This window comes from Tubulanus polymorphus, chromosome 6 (genome assembly GCF_964204645.1).
Source record: "Tubulanus polymorphus chromosome 6, tnTubPoly1.2, whole genome shotgun sequence".
NCBI classification, from domain to species: domain Eukaryota; kingdom Metazoa; phylum Nemertea; class Palaeonemertea; order Tubulaniformes; family Tubulanidae; genus Tubulanus; species Tubulanus polymorphus.
Genome location: NC_134030.1, coordinates 11,888,778 through 11,915,431, shown reverse-complemented (window position 1 = coordinate 11,915,431; position 26,654 = coordinate 11,888,778). Strand labels below are relative to the sequence as shown.

Sequence of the window (26,654 nt, the reverse complement as noted above, 5' to 3'; positions counted from 1 at the left end):
CGACTACGTACAGCCGGTACAGGGTTCCGACGGGTTGGCCATATCATTTTCAAAATGGCCCTGGAAATGTTATCTTGGCAAAAATTAATGGGGGCGCGGGCCGCTCCTATCTATATACCACTGACCTTTAGGTTGTCGAGGCGCTCTCACCACGCTGGACTGACTGCGAAACCGCGCGCCTGATACGGTTTGATACGCAAAAGGTTGAAAGCCTGTTTTGGTCGATGGCTAGTGACGTCATCAAGATCGCCTTTTTGTTACTCCCACAGCTAAACAACTCACTTTTAACGGTTAACCGCTGAATTTGAATTTTCTGTCAAGTGTATTCTTGCTGGCTGTTGATTAAAAGATTGTGAATCATGTTTTCCGAACGTGTTAAGCTTGTCTCCGGACCAGTTGGTGGGAATATTGGTTTGAAAAAAGAGGTAGATTGCAAGATTATAAAAAACTCACTGGGTAACACTGGTGAACGCCGCGAGGATCGTACACGGTGGTGCAGGCGAGGCGTCGCGACCGCGCGGCGGCAGGGCTTTTTAATTTTGGCTTTTGCCAGTTTTGGAGTCTTGTTATTGCCACCACGGCCACGTTACCACCACACTCACATTGTCGCTAGGCCTACTGTACTGCCACTACTTTACTTGCTTGCTACTTACTCGGCTAAATTAATTTGTCTTCATCCACGCTTACTTCCCCCCTCCCCCCCCCATGTTAAAAAGTAATTTCTGCCAACCGAACCACCAGTCGCAGTAGCCGTAGGCAGTATACTATAGTGCAGTAGTGGGTACCCAGTGGCATGCCATTGCCATGCCACTGGGTATAGGCCTATGTTGCCCGTACACAGTCACCACCTACTAGGCCTTAAATATTCCAACAACCATTCCAAATCCAGCAACAAAAAATAAACAATAAATTTTAAGGCCTCGAAACAGAAGAATGGTAGTTCCCTGTATTCAGAGTCAATGAAAATGTATTTCTTGTTGCAGATAGATAGCCTAACCAATTTCAGGATAAGTACTTTTCATTCCTTTATTTATATACGTAGCCTAACTGTTTAATCCTGGCCCTGGCCACTGAGGGTGTATGCATTAGGTCTGGTCCCAGTTTCACTGAGCTAGTTAGCCAACAATTAAGCTGAGAAATTTTGTTAAGTGGCAATTCAGGGGCAGATCAGGAGAGTATACAGGGGTGTACACCCCTTAAAACTTTTAAGTCGCAATGAAATTTAAAGGAAAAATTAAAAATATCAACAAGTATTTTTAAAAAGCTTATATTCCAAAACATGTTCTCTGTAGGCCTACTTCCAAAATATAGGTATTATGTTTTCTGATGATCTGGTGCCCTTTTGATTTTTAATTATATATGATACTGATATGTATGCCCTATTTTGGGCTGCACCCCTCCCTGAATCAGTCTGCCTGCAATTAAGAGGATGTTTATAGATAATTTGATTTAGAGGAATCTTTTAATTTAGTGCCTGATGTTAGGCCTTCCACAGCCTGGTAGAGGTGGTTTAGGTGAACAAGTTAGTCTTCACACTGCAGGACTTTTAGGTGAAGGTGAAACTGGCCCTTGTTTATGCATAGGCTACTGTGTGTGCACGCTTATCTTTATGCTTATTCAATTAGAATACCCATGTAGCTACCAAATAAGCACCGCTTCAGAGGATTTTAGAAATTTTCACTTCAATAACACTGTGTTCTATTTTTGGGCACTAGCTACTATTATGCACAATTTTTTCAATCAATTCTATCACATTGATATACATATATGTGTCACTTCTTTTGCATGTAGTAGGGTCTTACAGTAACCAGTGTGCTCTCTCACACCTCCCTGTGATATTGGCCTGAGACTGACAAATAATCTTTTTTGTAGCGTATTGGTCTCGTAGCAGACAGCATTTTAAAGTATGCTGGGCTAGATGGTGTAGGCTTATTTGAATGGACAAGGATCGTGTGCCCCGGAGGAACCATTGAAACATTGATGGAAGGTAATTTCTCGGTTCAGTACTGATTTATATTGTTCATTTTCATTGGGTTACTGATTAGTTGTATATTACAGAATTGAAAAAGGTGAAGATGCTGAATGTGGAACAACTAATCGTCCATGTTGGAACAAATAATATGACGCGTGATGTCCCGCTTGAGATTGTTCTGCGAAGACACGTTGAATTAATTCGATTGTTGCTCTATAAATGTACTGGGACCATCATTGTACCAGCTCTTTTTCCTCGATGTGATGAGTAAGTATCAAGAATAGATTTTTCTTGAAGTACTATATTTATGATCGATGTAATGATTTTTAAATTTCTTTCTTTTTTAAAGTTTCGATGCTGACACAAAAATATTTCATTACAATGAAATGCTGCACCGCGAATGCTTTACACTTGGTGTAAAGTTCGTTGATTTTCACTTCTCAAGAGATCTCCTTTCACCGTAAGTAATCGTTTAATCTTAATAAGCCCAGTAGGTTATGTGCATTTTTTCGCGATTTAAACTAACTTGTTTTTTTCTAAATTTTGTGATCTAGGACTGACTTGTTACACCCCAGCCGTAAGGGAAATCAGTTCATAAATAACAGGATAATGGAACTACTGCTATTGAAAAATGAAGATGAAATGTACGTAGAATTGCATTATTTTATCCAATTACCAGGTATGCAAACTACATAAATTTTATGATTGTACTGGAAATAATGAATGATTCTTAATCAGGTGCCCTCAATACTTTCCATATGAGATTGAAAAGATGCAAAGAAGTAGAGCAGTCCATCGACGAAAGGTAATCATTTAGCATTGATATCCTAGAAAATGAATGATTTGCAATTAGTTTTTATAACTTGAATACGAAACCACTTTATTCAAAATCCTTGCATTGAATTAATGAATCATATTGATAGCTGATAGCAAAAAACAAATTGAAGGATGATCAAGCAAGAGCATGGGATGATTCAACAATAGTGGTAAAGTTGTTTTCCTAAGTGATTTGTACGTGATTTATCTTTATAAAGTTAGATATATTTTAACAGTTTTTTGTATCCTTCAATCCAGTATAGCAGTTTTGACGTTGCGCATCATACAAGGAAACAATTCTGTTGTGAAGATCAAAGAGCCTTTTTCACATTCGACCAGGTACATATCATCTCAAGAACTTATGATTTAATATTAGTTTGGTCACTTTTATTTCACAATTACCTAAAGGCTGTGCATGCACAAATCTGTCTTTTTTTTCCAGTACATGACTAAAATTGATGTGGCTGGTGTTGCTATTTGTTTAAAGCCTCAATTATTTACTCCTTTTTATCAGACTAAGAACGTGAGTAATATGTTTCTCGAAATGAAATTATAGAAATTCATTGGTATTGGTATGATTTATGCTGTAAAGCTTTGTTTTCATATTCAGGGATGCTACAATAGAAGTTGTCACAATACTAAAAGATTTAACAGAAAAAGGAAGTCAGTGGAACATGTAAGTTTGATGCCCTTTCTGCGAGACGCGGGTTCATTTTTGTTATTTTTGCTTAGATGTTGAAGCAAAAACAGATTAATGTGCTCTTCCACATTAGGTTATTCATCCACAGACGGATCCTGCTGACTCGACATGTTTTTGCGGAGTTGAATTCACCAATTGGAAAGATCTTCTAGACCATGTTAGTTTAAACCATACTGAAATGTAAGTACAACATAATTCAATTAATTTAGTACCTACAAATCTAAATGACTTAATGCAAATGACTCAGAGATACCCATGTTTTATGTTAGGCCTATATGGGTAATTTCATACTCTATCTATTCATATGTCTAAAAAAAGTGAGTTGATAATGTGTATTTCAGGCGGACAATGGAGGAAGAAGGAAAGGACGCGGCTTGTGACAATTTCTCGGAAGGAACGATAGAGGAAGCAGAAAAGATGCAGGAAGATAGTTCGAAAGAAAGGATAGAAAGATTAAAGATGCAGGAAGATAGCTGGATGGAAAACAAAAAACAGCTAAGTATCACAGGTGGTGGAGGTATCGAACCAATCATAATTGATGATAGTGATGAGAATGATTCTGATGATGAACATGTATGTAGAAGAAATTTTAGTTACAATCCAACAGAAATGTGCCTCAATGACTATCAGTTTTTGAAAATTCCTCCTGTTATGCCATCAAAGGTCACGTCATTCAGAATTTGTGACATGTCTAATTCATGTCATTTGGCTGATGATGCCCCCACTATGCCCCACAAAAATCAGTTGGAGGACATAAAAGCACAGATGCAGTCAAGGATTGTCCGTGACCCTTCCATTAATATCCATGTGAGACTCGATACAGGCTGCTATTCTATTGATCAGATTAATAGGTTTCTTTTCTTACATTATGCTAAAACCAAACAACAAGATCTTTTTGCCATGAATCTTTGGGTAAATAGTAAGCCTTTAAGCCCCACTGATTCAGTCGATTGGGAACAGATTCAAGCATTTTCAAATATGCTCTTTTCCTTAAAACCCTCTCAACAATTTCCAGTTGGTAATAATAATAGCGTATCTGTATCAGAACTTCAGACGATGACTAATCAAAAATGGTTTGAAGGATCTGTGTTAAATGCTTTTGCATCTATGATAAATGAACAGTACTGTAATATTCATGCATTTATGATGCCACTTACATTTGATGCTAAGAAATATGTTTCAAATTTATATAAAAGATTCGGTCCTAATCCACTCATAAGTTGTGATAAACTAATTTTTTTCCTGCATGTTGGCACCCAAAACGATTTCGTATTTCTAAATTCTTATGGACATGTTGTTGCCAATCATTATGCACTAGCAGTTTTTTACCCAAAAAGTAACAAACTGTGTTATGCTGATACACTAGCATGGGATTGTCCAAGGGAATTTAAAAATCATTTAAGATCTGTTTTGAAAGGTTTGAATTGCCCTGATCCTGTTTATATCCACCTCCATGATCCTCATTTTGTTACTGAAAATTCAGTGCATGTATGTAGTAATAATTGTACTAGTTATTACCCACTCCAATCATGTTCATCTGTCTGTGGCCCTGCTACATTAATTGGTGCTTGCATTGCAACCTATTATGAAAAGGATATTTCAAGTGTATTTTCATCTCCCAATGAATTATCTTATCTTAAGAACATTTCTAACTATTCTGATTTTGTTAGATTGATATTGATTAATTGGCTTATGAAACATCTAATTGATATTACTCAACTCTTCTCAAAGTCATCTCAACCTACTGCTAATAGTACTACTTTCTCTAAGATATCACGATTATCTCGCAGACAGAGACATAAACGATCAACTGAGTCAAATAATACACTAGCTAGTTCTGAATTAAAGATGTCAGACTCTTATATTGCCCCTAAAAAAAGCAAATCAGTCTTAACTACAGCCAAATCTAAATCTACACCAATTTTGAATAATGAATCAACACTTGAATCTACACCAATTTCGAATTATGAATCTGCAGCAATTTTGACTAATGAATCAACACCAATTTCAAATAGTGAATCTGCACCAATTTTGACTAATGAATCAACACCTGAATCAACACCAATTTCGAATAGTGAATCTGCACCAATTTTGACTAATGAATCTACACCAATTTCGAATAGTGAATCTGCACCAATTTTGACTATTAAATCTACACCTGAATCTACACCAATTTCGAATAATGAATCTACACCTGAATCTACATCCTCAATTTTGAATCCTCAATCCTCATTAACTCTAAATTCAGCTGAACCATTAACTTCCCATATTAATGGTTCTAAAACTACTATCTCCCATCGCATCAGGAGAGGAAAGCATTATCTTGAAGTTGCTTTTCATTCAACTGGCAGTAAGACGAAGTATAAAAGTTTTCATTGTACAGACCAAGGTACAAATGACCAGGTAGCCATTGACACTATCAAGAAATACCTCAACAACCAGAATCCACTTAGTGATGAATGGGTTGAAAATGGGGAAGTAATGACTGGTGCTGACACAAAATATTATTTCGATAGATTCACTTTTGATTTTACAAAAACAGTTCGTCTGCATAAGAATGTGCGGCCTTCATTTGTTGGTAACCAGACAACGATGAAAGCTTCCTTAACATTAAAAAAGAATTGGCAAACCCATAGATTAGATAATAAATTTGAATTTATTGAGCCAATTGTTGAGGATACTTCTCAATTTGTGGCTGCAGAAATGCTCATAAAATGTTCGTCAAAGTCTTCAGTTTGTAAATCATCATGTGGATATTATCTTTCAAAGTTGAATATGTCCAGTAACATCACTAATTGTCCCTCATGTCAAATTGACGTTGTTTTAAATGATAAACAATGTATTCATTGCTCCATTACCATGTCTAACAAATGGAGGAAAAATGCTGATGGTGAAACACTTTGTTCCAACTGTTACAACTATAAGCTGAAGAATAAACGTGATCGTCCTGTGAAGTTAAGGCAGCAGTTTGAGCCAAAAAAATTAATTCACCCTCATTTTATGTGTTATTGGGCAACGAAACTTGTATTATTTAGTACTGATTTATCCAAGTGGAGAATCTTCAGCAAACCACTTAATGGTCAATATCATGACAATATTCCTTTACAAATTAAAAAGCGACCTAATTTATCTACTAGAGATAGATGGGATGAAAATAGAGTCATGATGAAAGCCACAGCAATGAAGGTTCTTTCTGCCACCAATGCTCACAATAACCTTCATGTATCAAATGTAAATGATGGCGCCGGTCATGACCATACCCTAGATCAAATTTCAAATAGATTGAAATATATTGATAAATCTTCGATAAAATTACATATGAAATCTCAAGACGAAATACCTATTCTAAGTTCTGATTGGAGAAATACTGAAAAATTATTAGAGGGTAACTATGAATCTGTCCTTTTATTTCAACGAGGGGATGCCACACTCAAACGTAATTATCACATTATTCTCTCTGATCCTCGTTCTCTGGAACATTTATCCAACTTTGGACAATCTGTCATTGGTATTGACGTGAAACATGATTTCAATTCGTGGAAATTCAAAACTTCATTTGTAACTTTTGCAGACAACAAAAATGAAGGACGTATTGCTGCTGCATCAATTAGTAGTGATGAAGGGGGGGCTACTCATGCAACTACCATCCAGTTAGTTCTAGCCAATACACCATGTAAAGACGAAAAATGTAATCATCCATCTGAATTCTATATATTTAATGATGGCAATGGTTTTTTCAGAATCAAGCCATGTTCATCAACATCTAGATTTTGTCCTTTTGTACAACATGATAAAGATGCAAGTCTAAAGCAAGGAGCATCTGACAATAATCTTAAATCAGTACTATGTAATTTTCATGTCCTGCAGTGTATTCGTCGCTTCATGAATGAAAATCAAGAACTTCGCTTATTTTGCAAGCCTCTAGAAACTGGTTTCAAATGCATTATGAGATCATGGGATGCTTCCTCTAGAACTGATATAGCCAATTCATTTATTAGTTTTATTGAGAATGATATTTCTTTAGACCTTATGTCGCAAGATACAAAAACATTATTTATTGATTACCTAAAGAAGAATTGGTTTAATTCCCAAATTTGGTCTGGGGCATTCAATGCTGAATCAATTTATCAGTCAGACCAATCTAACAGAAATAACCCTTTGCTATTAACTGATAATATTACTGAGCGCAAATTCAAACAAATAGATGATGTCTACTTAAGTGGACACCTAAATAAACTGATATCATCTTTTGTACGATTACTGTTTGAAAATGTTTTTAATGATGAGATCAAAGCGACAAATATGAACAATCTCCAATTTAAGCAACTTGACCAACGAGTTAAGAATATACGTCACCTTGAAAAGATAGAAAAGTGTTGCAAAAGAGCCTTTGATTTATTACAGAATAATGAGATTTTAAAATATGATGAAGAAACTAATTGGTTTGTTGTGAAGAGTTCTTCACGAAAGAACTTAAATAGGTTAGAAGATAATGATAATTTTTTCAATGGTGATACTCAATATACATTCAATCAGCTTGATGTTTTAGAAGAAAGATTCCCCGATAAAGTATCAATATCCGAGGAACATTCATATGACATTTCAAAAAAATGCCGAAGGTACATAGGAAATTTAGATTCAATATCCAGTCGTATCTTATTCAATTACGTTATTACAATCGTTCCTGAAAATTGTCTTTCATACGTAGATGGTAATTGCCATTTAATCAATTTGAAACTAGGTATATGTACTTGTGAAGCTTTTATAATGATTGGACAACCATATTTTTGCAAACATCTTTTTGCCTGTTTTGCCCAAAAAAACAATATAACCACAACGAAGGCTTTAATTGATGCATATAAATTCCACATTGTGGAGCCTCTGCCAACTTACAATTTTACTCGACAAAATATTTCTGTTTCATCTACCCTCATTGATAAGTTAAAAGATCATTCCCACATTGCTAGCTCGAATGATATCAATGCTGCTCGGAAAGGGCACATTCTAAGTATTTTACATAATGAAAGCCACTGTGGAATTAAGTTAATAAGCGGACGACCTGCCAAACGACAACCTCACAATATGGCTCATAGGCGTGCTGAGGGTCCAATCAAGGACAATCAGGTTGCCATAAACCTTCCTGAACTTGAAGTGATAGACCCTTACTGCCCTAAGGTTACAATGCCTAAAGATGCTGAGAATGCAAGACACGGAGGGCGAAAGATAATTAGACCTGCTAACAGAGGTGTATCCTTTTCTGCTATGGTTGAAAATGCTGCTATCAAACTAGGTAAAAAAGCTAAAATATCAGAAATTGAAACCATAGACTCCACTGATCCAGATCCTGGCAATGATATCGAATTTTCAGCAGATATTTTAAGTCAGAATAAATCATCCTTACCAAAAAAATCAAAAGATACCAAACCAAAAGATATTAAGTCAATACCAGTTGTTAAAAATGACTCGAAGTCTGTTTTATTTGAAAAAAGTATTGTCTGTTCCTTTTGTATTAAAGACAAAATAAATCCTCCATATCTTTGTTCATGTCGCAGGGAACTAGATAGGCACATATCCACTTCTCATTCATCTTTGAAACCTATCTCATGTGCTATTTGTTGGGCAGATGGGGTTATTAATTCATATGCAAGTGAAACATTCCTTCAAAAGCACATTCGTATTGAACATAATCATCATAAGAAAAAATCTATTGTAATCGATTATAATAATAGAGATGATTATCTCAACAGTTCTCCTATTACAGAAATCAATAATTCCAATTCTGAAAAAGAATTAGAAATTCTTATAGATCAACCTGGAAATGCAGGCCTCCAAAACCTAGCAAAATTGAAACTAGATAATCTTTTGTCATCAAAAGTTGAAAAAACCCCTTCTCAGTTAGTTGCTGAAACCTGCCCTGTCTGCCACAAAAAATGCAATGCTAATCCTAAGAAAAAGTCCACATTCTCAATTGAATGTGATAATTGCCATAGATGGTATCATTGGAAATGTGCTCCAATCAATGAGGCTCCTCCTGAACATATCAGGTGGTTTTGTTTTCATTGTGACCCGATTTCCTAAATAGTTTGTATAGAATATTATTGATCGGGTTTCGAATGAATCCCTGACATTAGAAATATTTTCATTTCCCATGGTGAACGTAGAAGCCTATAATGACCGTCACTTAGTCACCTATATATTTACTCGATTATATATAAGGTTAAGAAGCGATGTATATGCACTGGTGTTTATAGTGCTCTATTTCAGGTTTTTTCTTTCAGGAAAATATATTTTGTGAATAGATTACCGCTTGATTTTTTATGTTACAGGTTACTGCAAAATCATCAGTTATTGTGATGCGTGCCGATGTCTCTGGATGATTCTGACCATGTCTAGAACTTCAACATCCTTGACTTATCATCAATTGGCAGCAGTATACATACATGCATGTTCAGAGAGTGTATGAAGAGAGTGTATGGACACATCAACCTCGGTTCAAGGCTGTCCCTGATTAAATTGTATAATCCATATATAATATATATAGATTGGTCCCATTTTAACTTACTCAACTGCTTGAATGTCTTGTTTGTTATTCGTAAATTTTCACTTATTCATTGATTGTTTCTGTAGAATTTTATATGTGATATATAAACGTGGAAACCAGGGCCCATTGCACTATGAAAGACACTTGACATTTTTTTGGGACAGATCTTTCTATATGTTTATGTCCTCGAGGCATCTGAAGTTAAGAAAATTCCCTTTGAAAACTGGAAATGACATAATGAAATAAGTTGTGGAATGTTTACAAATGACAAAATGAATGAATTTTGCATTCCTAAGGCCCTATATATTTATTGCAGTTAGTCCTGTATGTCTTTTTTATCGCAATTTACTGTGGTTTATTCCTGTTTGTCCTGTATGTCTTTGTGATCGCGATCGCAATTCATTGGTTGCATTGTTTACTGTTAGTCCTGTATGTCTATCGCAATTAAGTTAGTCCTGTATGTCCTGTATGTCTTAGTTAATCGCAATTCATTGGTTGTTGAATTGTCTACTGTTAGTCCTGTATGTCCTGTGGTTTAGTCCTGTATGTCTTAGTTAATCGCAATTCGTTGGTTGAATTGTCTACTGTTAATCCTGTATGTCCTGTATGTCTATCGCAATTAAGTTAGTCCTGTTTGTCCTGTATGTCTTAGCTACGAGCAATTATCAAACTTGATAATTGCTCGTAGGTCTTAGTTAATCGCAATTCATTGGTTGCATGGTTTACTGTTAAAGCTGTATGTTCTGTATCTCTATCGCAATTTCATTGGTTGCATTGTTTACTGTTAAAGCTGTATGTTCTGTATCTCTATCGCAATTTCATTGGTTGAATTGTTAACAGTCCTCTGTATGTACATGTAAAAATAATTAAGGTTCTGACAACAGGTTTGTAAAGTAATCAGCTATCTGTTTTGTCTATCGTTGCTTAAATTGTTAACTGTTGTTTTAGAGTTCTGTATGTCTTTGTCGATCATTTTGTCTGCACTCAGGGGCGGATCCAGCATTTTGAAGGGGGGGGGGCAAATGAAAGCAACAACAGATGGCTGTAAGCCATTCCAGAGCAAGCACCGATAACGCGAAGACCCTTCCTAAAAATTTTTTGGAAAAATAGATGCAAGCAGGTGCATTCTGAGCATTACTTAATAGAAAGATTTCATTCGGTTTTTACTCAGTAACGCATAGATTTGCGGCTACATCGGTAAAAATAGAGGGGTGGATCCGCCACTGAATAGCTATTGTTTTGTGTAGGATTGTATCTGTGAATTAAGTAAAGTTACTTACTCCAGTCTGATGTTATTGCTTATTGCTCGTATTTTATTGTTTTAAGTGTGCGAATACTTTTCTTAGATTTATGGAGATCAGGATGACGAGGGTTCGATTTGAACCAACAAATAAACAAAAACATTCAAACCTCAAATTAATCCGTTTACTTGTCTTTATTTTTGGGGAACATTTTTTTACCTAGTTCAGATTTGATAACACAGTAGTCGCTTGTTCCAAAGCGATGTGCCGTTGAAGACAGACCTGAAGGTCTTTGCCGACAGCGATGCTATCCAGGATTTCAAAGGATGTGAAGAAGGTGCATCTTCGACAACCATAGTTTGCAGTTTTAACAATTTAAAACAATAATAGTTTCATTAAACAACTTAAAATTTAAAGATTTAGTGGACTTACTGTTTAACCAGGGCAGGGATTTCTCGCAACCGTACATGATATATACATACACTAGCAGTAAATACAATGTACTTCTAACCCTTATAAAACTTAAACTATTATTAGTTATTTTACAATTATTAAACGGCAACGTTGAAATGCGATGTGCGCTCAGAGCGGCCGTAGTGATTTTGGCGTATTGTGGGATTCGAACCGCTCGGAATTTGTACTAGTGACGTCACTCGCCATCGACCAAAACAGGCTTTCAACCTTTTGCGTTTGATACACGGGGTCGGCTCTCCACACCGGAAGTGTGCACGCGCACCATTCATGCGTTGCATGCAACACTCACCGAAAAATCACTCGCGCCTAAAAACCAAAAATGTTATAAGAGCCTAAGACGGGAGCCCTTTTTACAATTTTCGACTTATTAAGTCGAAATTCGACTTATAAGCCTCTGTTGAATTTCGAGATAATAAGTCGAAATTGTAAAAAAATTATCGCGTAGGCCTCTCTCTTCTCTATGTTACCTACTAGCCTAAGGCTAAGGGCTTCCGTGAGCCAGTTAAGGATGATGAATAATATTGCATTCGAGACCATTTTTACTACCTTCACCTATTGAATATCGTGCCTGCAATCAACTACGGCGTGCAGGCGAGCCGCTTCAAAAAAAAAAAGAAAACGTAGGCTACACGAAAGTTTAATGACGCGCCTTGGCTTGACTGTTGACACTTTTTGTGCCCAAGGCTTAAAATTACCCACCACCACCACCACCACGGTGACTGACTTTACCGATCCAGATTTTATTTGCGAGGGTCGCCGTCGCGGGATTCGAAACCACTTTAGTAGTTGTGATAAATCGATAAATGGAATCAACGCCTCATGTCAGTGAACGGTTCTCTCGTTCTTACTTCACCAGCGAAATAGGCCTACTGTAGGCGCCTATGCCAAGCAATTTTAATTAAAAAGAAGGCCAGGACGGAACCACGATGGACGTGATTCTACGTAAATATTCATACTGGCTTCAGGAAAATCCAGTTCTTACAAAATCAGTTTCTAGGTACGGTACGCAGAAAGTTTCTAATAATTTAGAATTGATTAAAAACTAACTATACTACTACTAGTTTACTACAGGTTTGGGTCACCTATCCACTGGGGGGGGGGGGGGGGTGGCTAGTTAGTTACCTAATCGTTGGTGGTAAGCTTTTTATAATCGGATGGGCTTATACCAACGTTAGGGATGACAAGGACCAAAACACGGTTGAAAAAAGTAACACTTCAAAAGTATACTTTCTATTCACTTCAGTCCACAATTAATGGCTTAATTCACAAACTAACACAGGTACCTTTCGAAATAATCCAATTTTATGTATGTTTCGAGTGGTTAGTCAACATTATTTTGAGAAATTAATTAATTTCTCCACCAATTTCGCCATTGGCCGCCATTTCTCTGTATTGCACATGTGGCATGATAAGACAAGGGGACCTACAAGGATTTATATAAAACTTCCGAGACGAAACGACAATTTTTATTTTTGATGGTTTTCCAACTTATATTTCAAATCTTCGTGTTTTCCATAATAAATAATGAAATAATAAATTCTGGTAAAAGAAAAATGTGAATAAGTGTTGATTTCTTAATTTTTTTCAATTTCGTCGTTTCGCTTCGTTAGTTTGTGCTGTTGTCCTCGCCTCAGTCCACAGGTGCCAGCACCTCCAGTAATTTTCAAAATGGCAGCTGTTGACCCGACGGAAATTTACTCTCACTTTACGGCCGATTTGCACATGGATTAAGATCGTCAGGTGAGGTGTTATAGGTATCAGACAAACTACGAATCTGTTGTGCGTCGATTACAACAAAAAATAGACGGATATCTTAAGAGACAATGAAATGCCAGGCAAATTACTCGTCAGTCAAATTGGCTGACGAAGATTTCATACAAAAATGACCTTCCCATTCCTGACTGTGGTTTGTGAAAATATCCGATTGTGAAACTAAACCACAGACAGGTTACTGACTAGGGGGGTGGCCATAGTGTTATTAAAGAATAGTGTTATGGTAAGGTTAGGTACATAACCATTAGGGACACCTAAACTGCAGTCATACCGCCAATTTGAGACGATATCCGGCAAAATATCGTTCAGAAGTCAATGACCGGATCCGGCAAAATAACCACTTCCTATCATAAATAGGCCTGGTACAGGTGACAAACATTAACCCTTTTACTTGGTTCTATGATTGTGGTGAGTCATTATTGGTTTTTAGCCAACTTGGGATTCTTTGACCCAGCGTTCCATAGGCATACGGGATATCGACAAATTAAAGTTCTTGAATTACTAGATGGCGCTAGTCAGAATTGGAATTTTGAACCTAAATCCGCCATGTTCTAGTTCATTTGCAATGAAAATCTCTCGCTTCAAGTTTTCATGAGCGATATTTTACCTGGTACTTTTCATATTTTATTATGAATCTACCAGTGTAGTCCTTCTAAAATCAATTTTATTTCATTATTTATCAGTGTAGCCTGCAATAAATTCCCCTTAAAGTCTTGAACTCAACAACAAAGTGATGTCACCCGGCACCAGTCTTTACTTCCGTTAGCTGCTTCGAGCGTCATCGCTAAATTTGTGATTTTGGGTAATTTTTTGACATTTTTAGTGGTATTGAGCGTTCGAAGTGAGGTTTTATCGAACGCAACACATTGTCAGGATATCATACTTATAGGATTGCGCGTGACGGTGTATAGTAGGCCTAAGTAAAATATCGCTAACTAAAAACTTGATGTGAGAGATTTTTATTGCAAATGAACTAAAACATGGCAGATTTAGGTTCCAATTTCCGGTTCTGACTAGCGCCATCAAACAGGAAATTCCAGAACTTGAATTTGTCGATATCCCATATTGCATTCACTTTTCGTTCATCCGTTCGTCCATCCGTAGACAAAATAAAGTTATTTTGAGGAGGCTAAAAGACGCTTAATGTAGGCCTTATGTCTTGATATGTGGTTTACAAATCTATCTACCGAGACATGTCTTCATCCCCAAAACTGGCCCTGTCAGATTCAAGATGGCCAACTGGCAGCCATTGTGTTTGCCAAAATCAGCACTTTTTACCCATTTTTGAAGTCGACAGAAATTTTGAAGATGCTTTCAGCGGTAACCTTGATTTTTAGCCCACTTGGGACTTAAGTCCCAGCAGGCTATTGCGATCACTTTTCGTCTATCATCCGTCCGACCGTCCATAGACGGAATCCTGATCCAGTTATTTTGGGAAGTTTTGAAGAAGCTTCTTAATCTATGTAATGTCTTGATATTTGGGTTACACATGTATCTATCCTAGACACATCTTCAGCCCAAAAAACTGGCTCTGTCAGAATCAAAATGGCCGACTGGCAGCCATTGTTGTTCGCCAAAATCAGCACTTTTCACACGTTTTTGAACTTTTTGAGGGAAATTTTGAAGACGCTTTTATCAATTGCCTTGATCTTTCGTATATAGCCTATTTGAATCCCCCCAGGGCCCATCATCGTAACAAAAATTTGGTCGGTTGGACTCAAAGTGGCCGTCCTATGACCTTTTAAGTGCCCAAAAATGTTAATTTTGGCCCGAATTCTGAGTCCTGTAGCTTCCTACTGGTTTGCCATTTCTCATTGCAATTGCTGATGGGTATTTTTTGGAAAAGGATGTTTTATTCCTGGGACAGGTATTTTTGATCAGCCAATTATGACGCAATTGTTGGCCATCTTGGTGTCATCAGTATTCATTCGTAGGTGGGAAAGGTTTTCGACATTTATATTGATACCTAAGCATATTTTGTTACCATAATGAATTAGAAAGTTGTAGCTTATAACGTGCTCTATGATTGTGGTGAGTTTCAAGGTCATTGGTTTTTGTATATGGCCACCAGGGGGCGTTGAATAATACAATATCTTAGTATTTCTATATTATATTTGTACCAATGCATATTTTGTTACCACAATCAATTGCAAAGTTGTAGCTCTTGACAAGGTTTATGATTGTGGTGAGTTTCAAGGTAATTAGTTATTATATATGGTCACCAGGGGCGTTGAATAATAGAATAATTTAGTATTTCCTTATTATATTGGTACCTAGGCATATTTTGTTACCATAATCAATTGCTAAATTGTAGCTCATGACATGTTCTATGATTGTGGTGAGTTTTAAGGTCAGTGGGTTTTGCATATGGTCACCAGGGGTGTTGAATATTCAAATTGTTAGATTGAGCATTTGAAACCACTTTCCAAGTGGGCATGGTGTCCCTGGACCCCTGATTTTGAGCAAAAATGGCTCAGAGCGCCTCTGCGCATCCAAAGAACCAAGATCGTAGTTGTTGATCCCACAGAATTTTGATTAAAACAATATAAGTGGTTGATTTTGCCAATCCTCAGCTTAATAGCATTAACCTATGATGATTATTAGGCCCATGACGTTTCGTTGAAGATTCCTCATTACCGGAGCTCTATACCTCATAACATCCAATAGGTGCTACGCGCACCTACAATGGGGGAATATTACTGGGAACATGCGGTCTTTCACTAACAGGAGAGTGTTGCACAAAACACAAGATCACTAGCAGTATCTGGCAGATTTTTGAGGGATCTGTATTCTCATTGCCACTACCCGCTACAGTAGAACTATACAACAAATCTATCATTGCCTTACTATTGAATTACAGTGCCACTATTGCTGCTGTAGGAGATCTGATAGCACAAATTATAGCCATAAAAAAGAATAGACGTTCATTTAAGATAAGGAGTACTGCTGCCTTTGCAATATTCGGGTAAGTCAATTTAAAGTTTCATTATGTTGGTAGGCTTCCCCTTTCAAAAATGTTGTTCCATTGTTGAAGTGTTTTTCATTGTCCATCAATAAGATGTTGTTTGAAGGCCCGACTTCCAGTACAGTAGGCCTACATTTATCTCGAGTAAAATTATCACCTTACTCTTAACACAAATATTTACGGTAAGTGCATTCCAACAAAATCTGAATTAAATTCCATTATCTTAAGATATCACCTCTAACAAAAAGGAACAGGCAAATGATTCAAGTGAGGGAGAGAGTGTTTTATGCAGGAGGAGTCAATTACAACTCGGCCCCCTGTCCACAGTCAATCGACACAACGCTCTTGTTATCCCATTGATTTTCAATAATGTGCCACTCAGACCTAGATTAATTTCTCAGAATTGCTGTATCAATAGGAGTCATTTTCAAATGGCTACCGCTCCATAACCATAAGAGATATAGCTTTTCCCAGTCAACATTTTTAGTTGGCCCGACGTCCAAAAAAGTCGGCAAGATTGTCAGCCCTTAGTCGGTGTCGCAGTCCTCCCGTCGTTGGGCGTGTTCATCGGGAAGTGGTCGGCCCGACTTCAGTTTTCGTCACTTTGCCGACGTTTTGCCGACTGCCTAATAGTATGTCCGTCAGTTCCCCGACCGTTTGCCAACCTCACCCGACCCTTTTCTGACCATACCCCGTCCATATTTGTCAATTCCCCGACCGTTTGCCAACATCATCCAACCCTTTTCTGACCATACCCCGTCCATATTTGTCGATTCCCCGACCATTTGCCAACCTCATCCGACCCTTTTCTGACCATACCCCGTCCATATTTGTCGATTCCCCGACTGTTTGCCAACGTCATCCAGCAACTGTAATGAGTTTGAGAAACCTCTTCCATAAGATACCTGAGACATCTATAGAGAATTACATGTACAACTTTTCCTTTAGTAGCAAGACAAAAATCAATACCTTATTTTAAACAGTTTTCATAGATTTTGAGATAAACTATAAAAGTAATAAAATAGAAATTTACTGTCGCCATTTTTCAACTTGATAACTCGCTGATCATATAATATTTATTTAATACCAAGTCGTTTGAAAAGCATTACTTCGATTGATAACAATGATTTTGAACTATCTTTAAGACATTATTAACAAATAAACAAAGCAATATCTGTATGATTAATGCCTGGATAATATGCACACATCATCTAAGTGTTTTTTAAGAATTTTAGAAAAATCCAAACTTTTACTTTCTATTTCTAAGTATCACATTATACAAAACTATATCCTTTCATACTACATAGATAATGGCATGATCTGTATTGAAGCAGGGGACATGCATATGAATTTTTATGTATACAGGTTTTAACTGCTGTTTAATTCTTTGCCAAGACTACAGAATTATTTGGATTTTAGCATGTTGAAGCCAAAGTTTGATGCATCCCCAATTCCCTCATTCACCGCTCAATCATTGTTGGAGTCTTTTATGAAAAGGGATCATCCGTACAGCTTCTAAAAATGTCACCAGTAAATAAGTCCTGACTGGATATCAACGAGTGAAGCTTCGGGAAGTGATAGGCCGGTAGGCCTATATCACACTCTTCGACGTTGTACCGTTTTAGAACATGCGCCAACATCATTTCCTCACGAAATTTCTCGATTGCTGTGACAAGCCTAAAAGAAATATAAACTGGTATAATAATTGTATTTATAAATTGTATCAACTTCATAGAGATCATAGTAATGAGTCAGTTTAGGTCTAGCTTAAGTCTATTCTTTTTGTCTGGGATCGCAATTTTTGGGGATATTTCTCATTTTCAGTCCAACGGCTTAGGCGGTAGCCTAGTAGTAGCTCAAAATGCCCTAAAACCTGATGATCTATCCATGATATCAGCTATTAAACCTGAGACAATCAATTTGTAATCATTACAACATTATAGTACTAATAACCTAATCATCATTTTAAGTGTTATTTTAGCAATAAAATGCATTGAATTTGATGTCGCTTCAAATAGGCCTTAAAATTGAAGCAGCTCAGCCGCAAATATGAAATACCATGTAAATACAATAACACTTACCGAACGTAACACTTGTAATAACACTTGTTACAACTAGAAGACTGATGAATAGCGATTTTGATAACCAAAGAATACGAACGAAAAAGCGAACAGAATGGAACCAAAATGGCGGCGGAAGATCTGCGCACCACGCCGGCCTCATTATAAACAAAACTTTCAACTCTTTATTCAGTTTAACAACCTTTTTTAATAACATATAATCAAACGTATATGTGTATCATTGATTAATAACTGAGGTATTGATATCGTCCTTATTTAAATAATTCACAAATGGGGCAAAAGAGGGCACCACCATCTTGGTCGGCATATGCTTAACGGGCCAACGTTGGCCCGACGACGAAAAGATGACCGTATCAAGAATTAATAATTTTGAAACAAAACTACCGGGTACGCTACACAAATACCTACAAAATATTTACTATCATATATTATGCTTAAATTAGAGCGAATGCATCAGAAATAAGTATTTGCCCCGCCGGGGTCGGCGTGGAAACGTCGGCCTGACGGCTAAGCCGACTCTTTGCCGACCCACGTCCAAATGCCGACTTGGTCTGACTCAATGCCGACGTCGGGCCGACTAGAAATGTTAACTGGGTTGTGTCCATCGAATGTTTGGTAGGTATTGTATTACCTTTCAAATGATGTACATGAACGCTTTCTGTTTAGGCTGTAGTTGGCCCAGTGGGGGTCATTATAGTTTTTTGACTCACTTTCACTTCCCGGAAAGAATATGCAAATACGTTTCTAATATCGGTGTTACTATACCTGTCAGTGATTTCAATCAATGTAATGGCAAAAAAGTTCATGACTACTTATCTGTAGTGAGAAATACTTTATTCTCTCTGGGCCCCTTGTGGGCAGTCACCTCCGCGTTCTTATTCAAGCCGTTTTGTACCAAAATTCTTGAATTGCAACATATAATTTTTGCAACATATAATTTTTGCGACGGCATTAAGTGGTTACAGTTAAAAATCCTCAGATGATAAAACGCTTTTATCAATTACCTTGATTGTTCGTATATATTTGTATCCCCAAGGGCTCATCGGCATGAGGAAAATTTGGTCGATCAGACTCAATATGGCTATTTTGGCCTAATTCTGAGTCCTGTAGCTTCCTAATGGTTTGCCATTTTTCATTGCAATTTGTGACGGGTATTCTTTGGAAAGGGATCTTTTATACCCGAGACAGGTATATTTGATCAGGCAATTATGACGCAATCGGCGGCCATCTTGGTGTCATCAGTACTCATTCGTAGGTGGAAAAAATTTTTCCACATTACATTGATGCTTAAGCATATTTTGTTACCACAATCAATTGGAAAGTTATAGCTCATGACATGGTCTATGTTCGTGGTGAGTTTCAAGGTCATTGGTTTTTGCATATGGCCACCAGTGGGCGTTGAACAATTCAATAATTTAGTATTTCTATATTATATTCGAACCTATTCATATTTTGTTACCACAATCAATTGGAAAGTTGTAGCTCATGACATGGTCTATGATTGTGGTGAGTTTCAAGGACATTAGTTATGCTATAATATGGACACTAGGGGAATAGTAGAATAATTTAATATTTCCTTAATATATTGGTACCTAGGCATATTTTGTTGCCATGATCAATTACAAGGTTGTAGCATATGTCATGTTCTATGATTATGGTGAGTTTCGAGGTCATTGGGCTTCGCATATGGTCACTAGAGGGCGTTGAATAGTAGAATAACTTAGTATTTCCATATCATAGGCCTATTGGTAACTAGGCATATTTTGTTACCACACTTAATTACAAAATTGTAGCAGCTGATAAGTTCTATGTCTATAATGATTGTGGTGAGTTTCAAAGTCATTGGATTTTTTCAAGTTCATTGGATGGGGCGTTGAATATTGAAATTGTTAGATTGTTGAGCATCTGAAACCACTTCCCAAGTGGGCATGGTGTCCCTGGACCCCTAGTTATATTTGTACCATGTAGCTAATGGGGACGCTTCGATTTCTTATTTGACATGTCATAGCGTTATTCAGATTTTCAGTAACTGGTCCACTTATTCATCAATTCTACATCTGGCTTGATCAATTGGTGCCTAAAAGAACAAAATACTCAAGTGTGTTGCGAGTACTCATCGATAGAATGATATTCGCCCCTCCGTACTTATTGCTTTTTTTCTACATCGTTGCAGTTTTGGAGGTAAGAATTCATTCTTTTGCAATGATAGATGTGAGTCGGTACTGATATCTGAAAAAAAAGAAAAATTTACTAATAAGATTTTTTATTAGCACTTCAGAAAATTCATCCATGACAATTATGGAAGGGAAATTACTTTTTCTCTAGCCGGCTAGTTGCCATCATGATTCATTGATTCTGTAATTATACATTTTGTTCATCCACTCGAAAGGTTTTCTAGAGAGCTTTCATATATCAACTGGTGATCTATCATGACCAAACTGAGGTAGTGATGTCATCCAAGACAGCTGACTGTGACTTAACTTAGTACCTGACCAAGATGGCTTAACACAATCCGTGCTGGCTACAAATATTATTCTTACTGCCGGTTCCATTACAAATATATTTGTAGCTGATTCTTCCTATTCACTGTCAGATATTTGCACCCCGGCTCAGGGGAAATTACACAGTTCCTGATTGGTTGGCAATGTTAACAAACTTGGCTTCATTTTCGATGTTCTTGATAAATCAATTTTGAGCTAAGGTTGACTATGTAATTACTCCAGTGCTGACCTACAAGTATATTTGTGCGGCACTTGGGGGTGGCACTGTATTATCAAGCCGACAGCCAATGTGTTAAATGCATTCACATCTTGTAGTGATATCTGTCTGAAAGTCTATTTAATATGATAACAAATATGTACTATGATAATTGTCCAAAAGTCCATCCAAGAATTATATTAGTAATTATGGTCGGAGACCAGGCATCGTAGCTGTTAAACATCCTGCCGTTCATCGAACAACACCAGTAGTATCTCTACTGCCATGGATATAAACCCATAACGCTGTATTGAACTGATAATCCGATAGAAAAATGCCCGTAATACGTCATTTACCTGTATCCATGATTCTAGCTATATGACCACCATAGCGTGTTGTATTTAGGTTCTCAAATTTATGATGAAATTGTGGAGGGTTTTAAGGCGACAAGAGGGCCTACCTGACATTGATTGGTTTATTGTCAGTTTTACATTGAAAGTAAGCCATAACTAAATAGCATGTTTTGTGGTTTATACTGACTGGCAGGGGATCTGTAAATTATTCATTGTCACTGCAGGGTTCGAAATAAAAACTTGCCTGGATTTTATTTCTTAAAAGCACAGTGCTAGTTAGAAATTTTCTCCATAAGAATAACAAGTAATGCCTTCATCACATTATCTCCGCAAACTGCGCCAATCAAAGATAATGTACTCCCAGGGAATTCCCCGAGTTTTACGATGTTAGTAGTATGGCGTTACGATGCTGTACCTATGCACGGCGAGGTGAGCGGCGTCCCTGCTCATGTATCAGTAACATAGGGGTGACAAACAAAATGAAAAAAATTTAATGAGAAACATGAGTTGTTCCTTGTGCGTCCACTACTGGTCAATTTTAGACATAGGTCACCGACCATATGGACTTAATGGTCCTCTTGTTTTTCTATTATCAAGGGACACAGTTCTAAATATGCCATAAGGAAAATCAAAGACACATTTTGGACTGCACTTAAGATGAATTGGAAAATTTGGACAGTATTTCAATATGTTAATGTTAACTACATTCCTCAGCAGGTAAGTGCATGTCACATTTTTAGTCCACCTGGGACATTAGTCCCAGTGGGCTATTGCGTTCACTTTTCATACGTCCGTAGATGGGATCCAGTTATTTTGGAAAGTTTTGAAGATGCTTCTATGGATTGTCTTGATCTTTGGTTTATACATATTTCTCTTTAGAGGGGCTTTCTCAGTGATGTCCTTTTCGAGAACATAGTATTGATTGTTCTGCCATGTGCTAATGACTCATTGAGAAAACCTGTGTATATCATCAAATTTGAACATGTTTACTGCACAGTGCACAATGATTTCATCTTCAGCTGTTTACATTATTGTAAATCAAAGAACAAATTGATTTTTGTGCTCAAGTAAAATGTTCTCAGTTGATTCTACCGGACCCATGGTCCTTTATTCAAGTTTTCTTGATCTTTTATGTATGTTTGTATCCCCATATGGTACATCAATCAACACAAGAAAAATTTGGTTGATCAGACACAAAATGGCCATCCTATGACCTTTTTATGCCCGAATTTCCAAGACCTGTAGCTTCAGAATGGTGTGGCATTTTTCACTGAAAGTTATCACAGGTATACTTTGGGAAGGGATCTTAAACATTTCAGACGGTTTTTTTGATCAGTCAAGCGTGACGCATTGGGCTGCCATCTTAGTGTCCATCAGGTAGGCCTATAATTTTTTGCCCACCCTACTTAGAACATATTCCCCAAAGCCCTGCATGTCATCATACTTACGTATCGCATCATATCGTCGTTTACAAAAATTATTCCTGACTTTTTTGTCAGCAATTTTTGCTTAAAGTTCTACAGCATTTGGTATATGGCTATATGTCTCTGGAAAACATAAATATGCAGTTAGTAGGTCATAACTCTGCCTTTACCTGCCTATTTATCGCTATTTAGAAATCTTTTTGTTACCTTCATGACGTAGTTGCGTTTGTCGTGTCGCCACTTATAACTTGTTGGTGGGAGTTCAGAGGAAGATTTGTCAAACGAATAAATACTTTAATCTTATTAATGCACAGTGTGAAATTTCGCTTTTTAGCCCACTTGGGACTTTAGTCCCAGCGGGCATTTGCGTTCACTTTTCGTCCGTCGTCTGTCCGTCCGTCCGTAGACGGAATCCAGTTATTTTGGGAAGTTTTGAAGATGCTTCAAGGTAATGTCTTGATATTTGGGTTACACATGTATCTACCCTAGACACATCTTCAGCCCAAAAACTGGCCCTGTCAGATTCAAGATGGTCGACTGGCAGCCATTGTTGTTCGCCAAAATCAGCACTTTTTACACATTTTTGAACTTATTGAGGGAGATTTTGAAGACGCTTTGATCAATTACCTCGATCTTTCAGATATAAGTGAATCCCCCCAGGGCCCATCAGCATAACAAAAATTGGGTCGATCGGATTCAAGATGGCCGTCCTATGACCTTTTTAGTGCCCAAAAATGTTAATTTTGGCCCGAATTCTGAGTCCTGTAGCTTCCTACTGGTTAACCATTTCTCATTGCAATTTGTGATGGGTATTCTTTGGAAAGGGATGTTTTATACCTGAGACAGGTATTTTTCATCAGCCAATTATGACGGCCATCTTGGTGTCAGCAGGCGGCCATCTTGGTGTCAGCAGTACTCATTCGTAAGTGGGAAAAAGTTTTTCCACATTATATTGATTTAAGCGTATTTTGTTACCACAATCATTTAGAAAGTTGTAGCTCATAACGTGTTCTATGTTTGTGTCTGCTGCAGAACTACAAATCTTTTATTTTTTCAAAGAATGTTAAAAGAACAACTGCCTACTTGGTCACTTAATGGATAGAGAAGAGGGAGAAACAAGGGATCATTTTTCCCTAATTCACAGGTATACTTACAAACTATTATTGGAACAATTAAATTATTGCTTTGTTCCTTTTCATTTCAGTATCGTGTGCTTTTTGCTAGCATGGTGTCTCTAGTGTGGAATATATACATTGCCAGTCAACGGATATGATCGAATAATTTGTATTGATGGGTTTGTTTGTCTTTGTACATAATTCGAAATAATATGAGGTACAATCAAGAAGGTGCTTTACAATAAAAAAGATTTATTTTCATTGAATTAAACGTGATTTTGTTTAGCCTGTTGTACTTCACTATGTTGACAACTTATTCAAATGACTTATAATTAGTTTATTGATCTGGAAATACAATTTAAGACTCAGAAAATAGAAACCACTTAACTAATACATTGACCTGTCTGATGCAGAGTCCATATGGATTACTGTTCCTCACAAAAAATAACATGTTAGGCCAAACAAAAAATGTATTCTGTTTCTGGTCAGTGAACGCGTCGATCTAGAACCCCCGCGTCAAAATTTTTTTTGGAAAACAAAAATCGACTCCGAAATTCGTGCACCGTTCGCTAGCGCCATCTAATCGCCAATGCCGTTTAAAACGCGGAAGTTTAGACCATCTATTCATTGCTATTGATTGATTGTGAATGAAAACCAAAAGCATATTGATATCGATATCAATTTTGGAAGGGCCGGCTACTATACGTCCGTTCGGACTTGTTTCTGTCGACTAATCCATCATACTTGACAGTCAAATGTAGGAACATAAAAAACCGCATCACAGCATCATTTTGTGCTAAAGGCCTGACTAGAATGCCACTGAAGGTATTCGTATCGATTACATTATGCAAATTTTGTCATGAAATACACATCCTATCCACCACAATAAACTATGTTGCAAAAATATATACACTAAACCTTGGCTAACAAAGTGCATTCCTACTTGCTAGGGTTTGATAACCGCCCGCTGAATCTCTCACCAAAACAAATCCTTGCCACAGGCCCTACATTTGTTCATTACAGGCTTTCACTCACTGTGGCAAGCGTGGAATCTTCCAACCAATGAAAACCACAATTACAAATCAAAATTGCGTTGCCCATATTTGACATTTTGGGCTTGTTTGACGTTGAGATGCTGTTTACAGCAGTGTTTTTAGGCCTCATAGTTATTGCGTTCACTTTTCGTTCGTCTGTCCGTAGACAAAATCCAGTTATTTTGGGAAGTTTTAAAGATGCTTCAATGTAATGCCTTGATATTTGGTTTACATATGTTTCTACCCTAGACACATTGTCAGCCCAAAAAACTGGTCCGGTCAGAATCAAGTTGGCCGACAGGCAACCATTGTTGTTCTCCAAAATCAGCACTTTTTACACATTTTCCAAGTTTCTGAAGGAAATTTTCAAGAGGCTTTGATCTATTACCTTGATCTTTCGTATATATTATTATCTCCAAAAGGGCCTATCAGCATGAGAAAAATTGGGATGATCAGACTCAAAATGGTTGCCCTATGTCCTTTTTGTGCCAAAAAATGTAAATTTTGTCCTGAATTCTGAGTCCTTTAGCCTCCTACTGATTTGCCAATTTTCATTGAAATTTTGTGATGGGTATTCTATGGGCAAGATATTTTTAATACATCAGAAGGTATTTTTTATCAGCCAATTGCCACGCTATTGGCAGCCATCGTATATGCCATCAGTACTCATTCGCAGGTGGAAAAAAGTTTTTTGAGGAAAATATCAAGAGGTTTAACTTATAGTCTTGATATTTGATGGTAATTAGCACTGTCATAAGATACATCCCCGCACATGGAATTGAAATCACCTAATTATTTTTCTTGCCACCAGGGAAGTTAAATATTGAAGGATATATAATTTGTCTATTTGTATTGGTACTTATGCATATTTTGTAACTGCAATCAATTGCAAAGTTGTAGCTCATGACATGTTCTATTATTGTTGTATTACGTACGCATGAAATTCAACTTTTCAACCCCCCTACCCCTGTATGCATAATCGGCCATTCATAAACATTAAGCATTACAGTACGCAATTGCACTTACTCTTCCCCCTCCCCTGATGCGCCTAGTTGTACATGAATGATCCTATATGGTCACCAGAGGCATTGAATAATTGAATAACTATGAACTAAAAATATAGTATTTGTCAATTGCAAATTTGTAGCTCGTAACATGTTCTATAATTGTGATGAGTTTCAATGTGTTTTTTTGCATATGGTTACCAGGGGGCGTTGAATACCGGGTAATACAATTACTTAGTATTTCTATATTATATTTGTACCTATGCATATTTTGTGACCACTATCAATTGTAAAGTTGTAGCTCATGAAATGTTCTATGAATGTTGTGATTTTCAAGGTCATCATTGGGTGCTGCATAATGGTCACCATGGGGCGTTGAATAGAAGAATAACTTAGTATTTTCACATTGTATTAGTACATAGGCATATTTTGTTACCACATTAGATTTCAAAATTGAAGCTCGT

At 37.1% G+C, this 26,654-nt stretch overlaps 2 protein-coding genes across 5 annotated transcripts; both read left to right on the top strand.

Moving 5' to 3' along the window:
• Positions 1-218: 218 nt before the first annotated feature.
• On the top strand, positions 219-10,047 carry LOC141906750 (uncharacterized). 4 transcript variants are annotated; one of them, XM_074796072.1, is made up of 12 exons: positions 219-425; positions 984-1,987; positions 2,059-2,239; positions 2,322-2,432; positions 2,527-2,616; positions 2,711-2,777; positions 2,896-2,958; positions 3,047-3,127; positions 3,231-3,311; positions 3,399-3,464; positions 3,562-3,668; positions 3,830-10,047. In XM_074796072.1, exons 2-12 carry the CDS (start codon positions 1,981-1,983, stop codon positions 9,564-9,566), a joined length of 6,591 nt encoding a protein of 2,196 aa, XP_074652173.1. In that variant the 5' UTR covers positions 219-425; positions 984-1,980; the 3' UTR covers positions 9,567-10,047. The 4 variants fall into 4 exon arrangements, with proteins under 4 accessions (XP_074652173.1, XP_074652174.1, XP_074652172.1 ...); XM_074796073.1 differs by lacking the exon at positions 219-425 and having other exon boundaries at positions 787-1,550; positions 1,873-1,987; XM_074796071.1 differs by lacking the exon at positions 219-425 and having other exon boundaries at positions 787-1,987.
• A 2,496-nt stretch (positions 10,048-12,543) lies between these two features.
• On the top strand, positions 12,544-24,407 carry LOC141907160 (peroxisomal membrane protein 2-like). The gene is made up of 5 exons (XM_074796733.1): positions 12,544-12,741; positions 16,378-16,482; positions 20,582-20,744; positions 22,211-22,330; positions 24,242-24,407. Exons 1-5 carry the CDS (start codon positions 12,671-12,673, stop codon positions 24,308-24,310), a joined length of 528 nt encoding a protein of 175 aa, XP_074652834.1. The 5' UTR covers positions 12,544-12,670; the 3' UTR covers positions 24,311-24,407.
• The last annotated feature ends 2,247 nt before the right edge of the window (positions 24,408-26,654 follow it).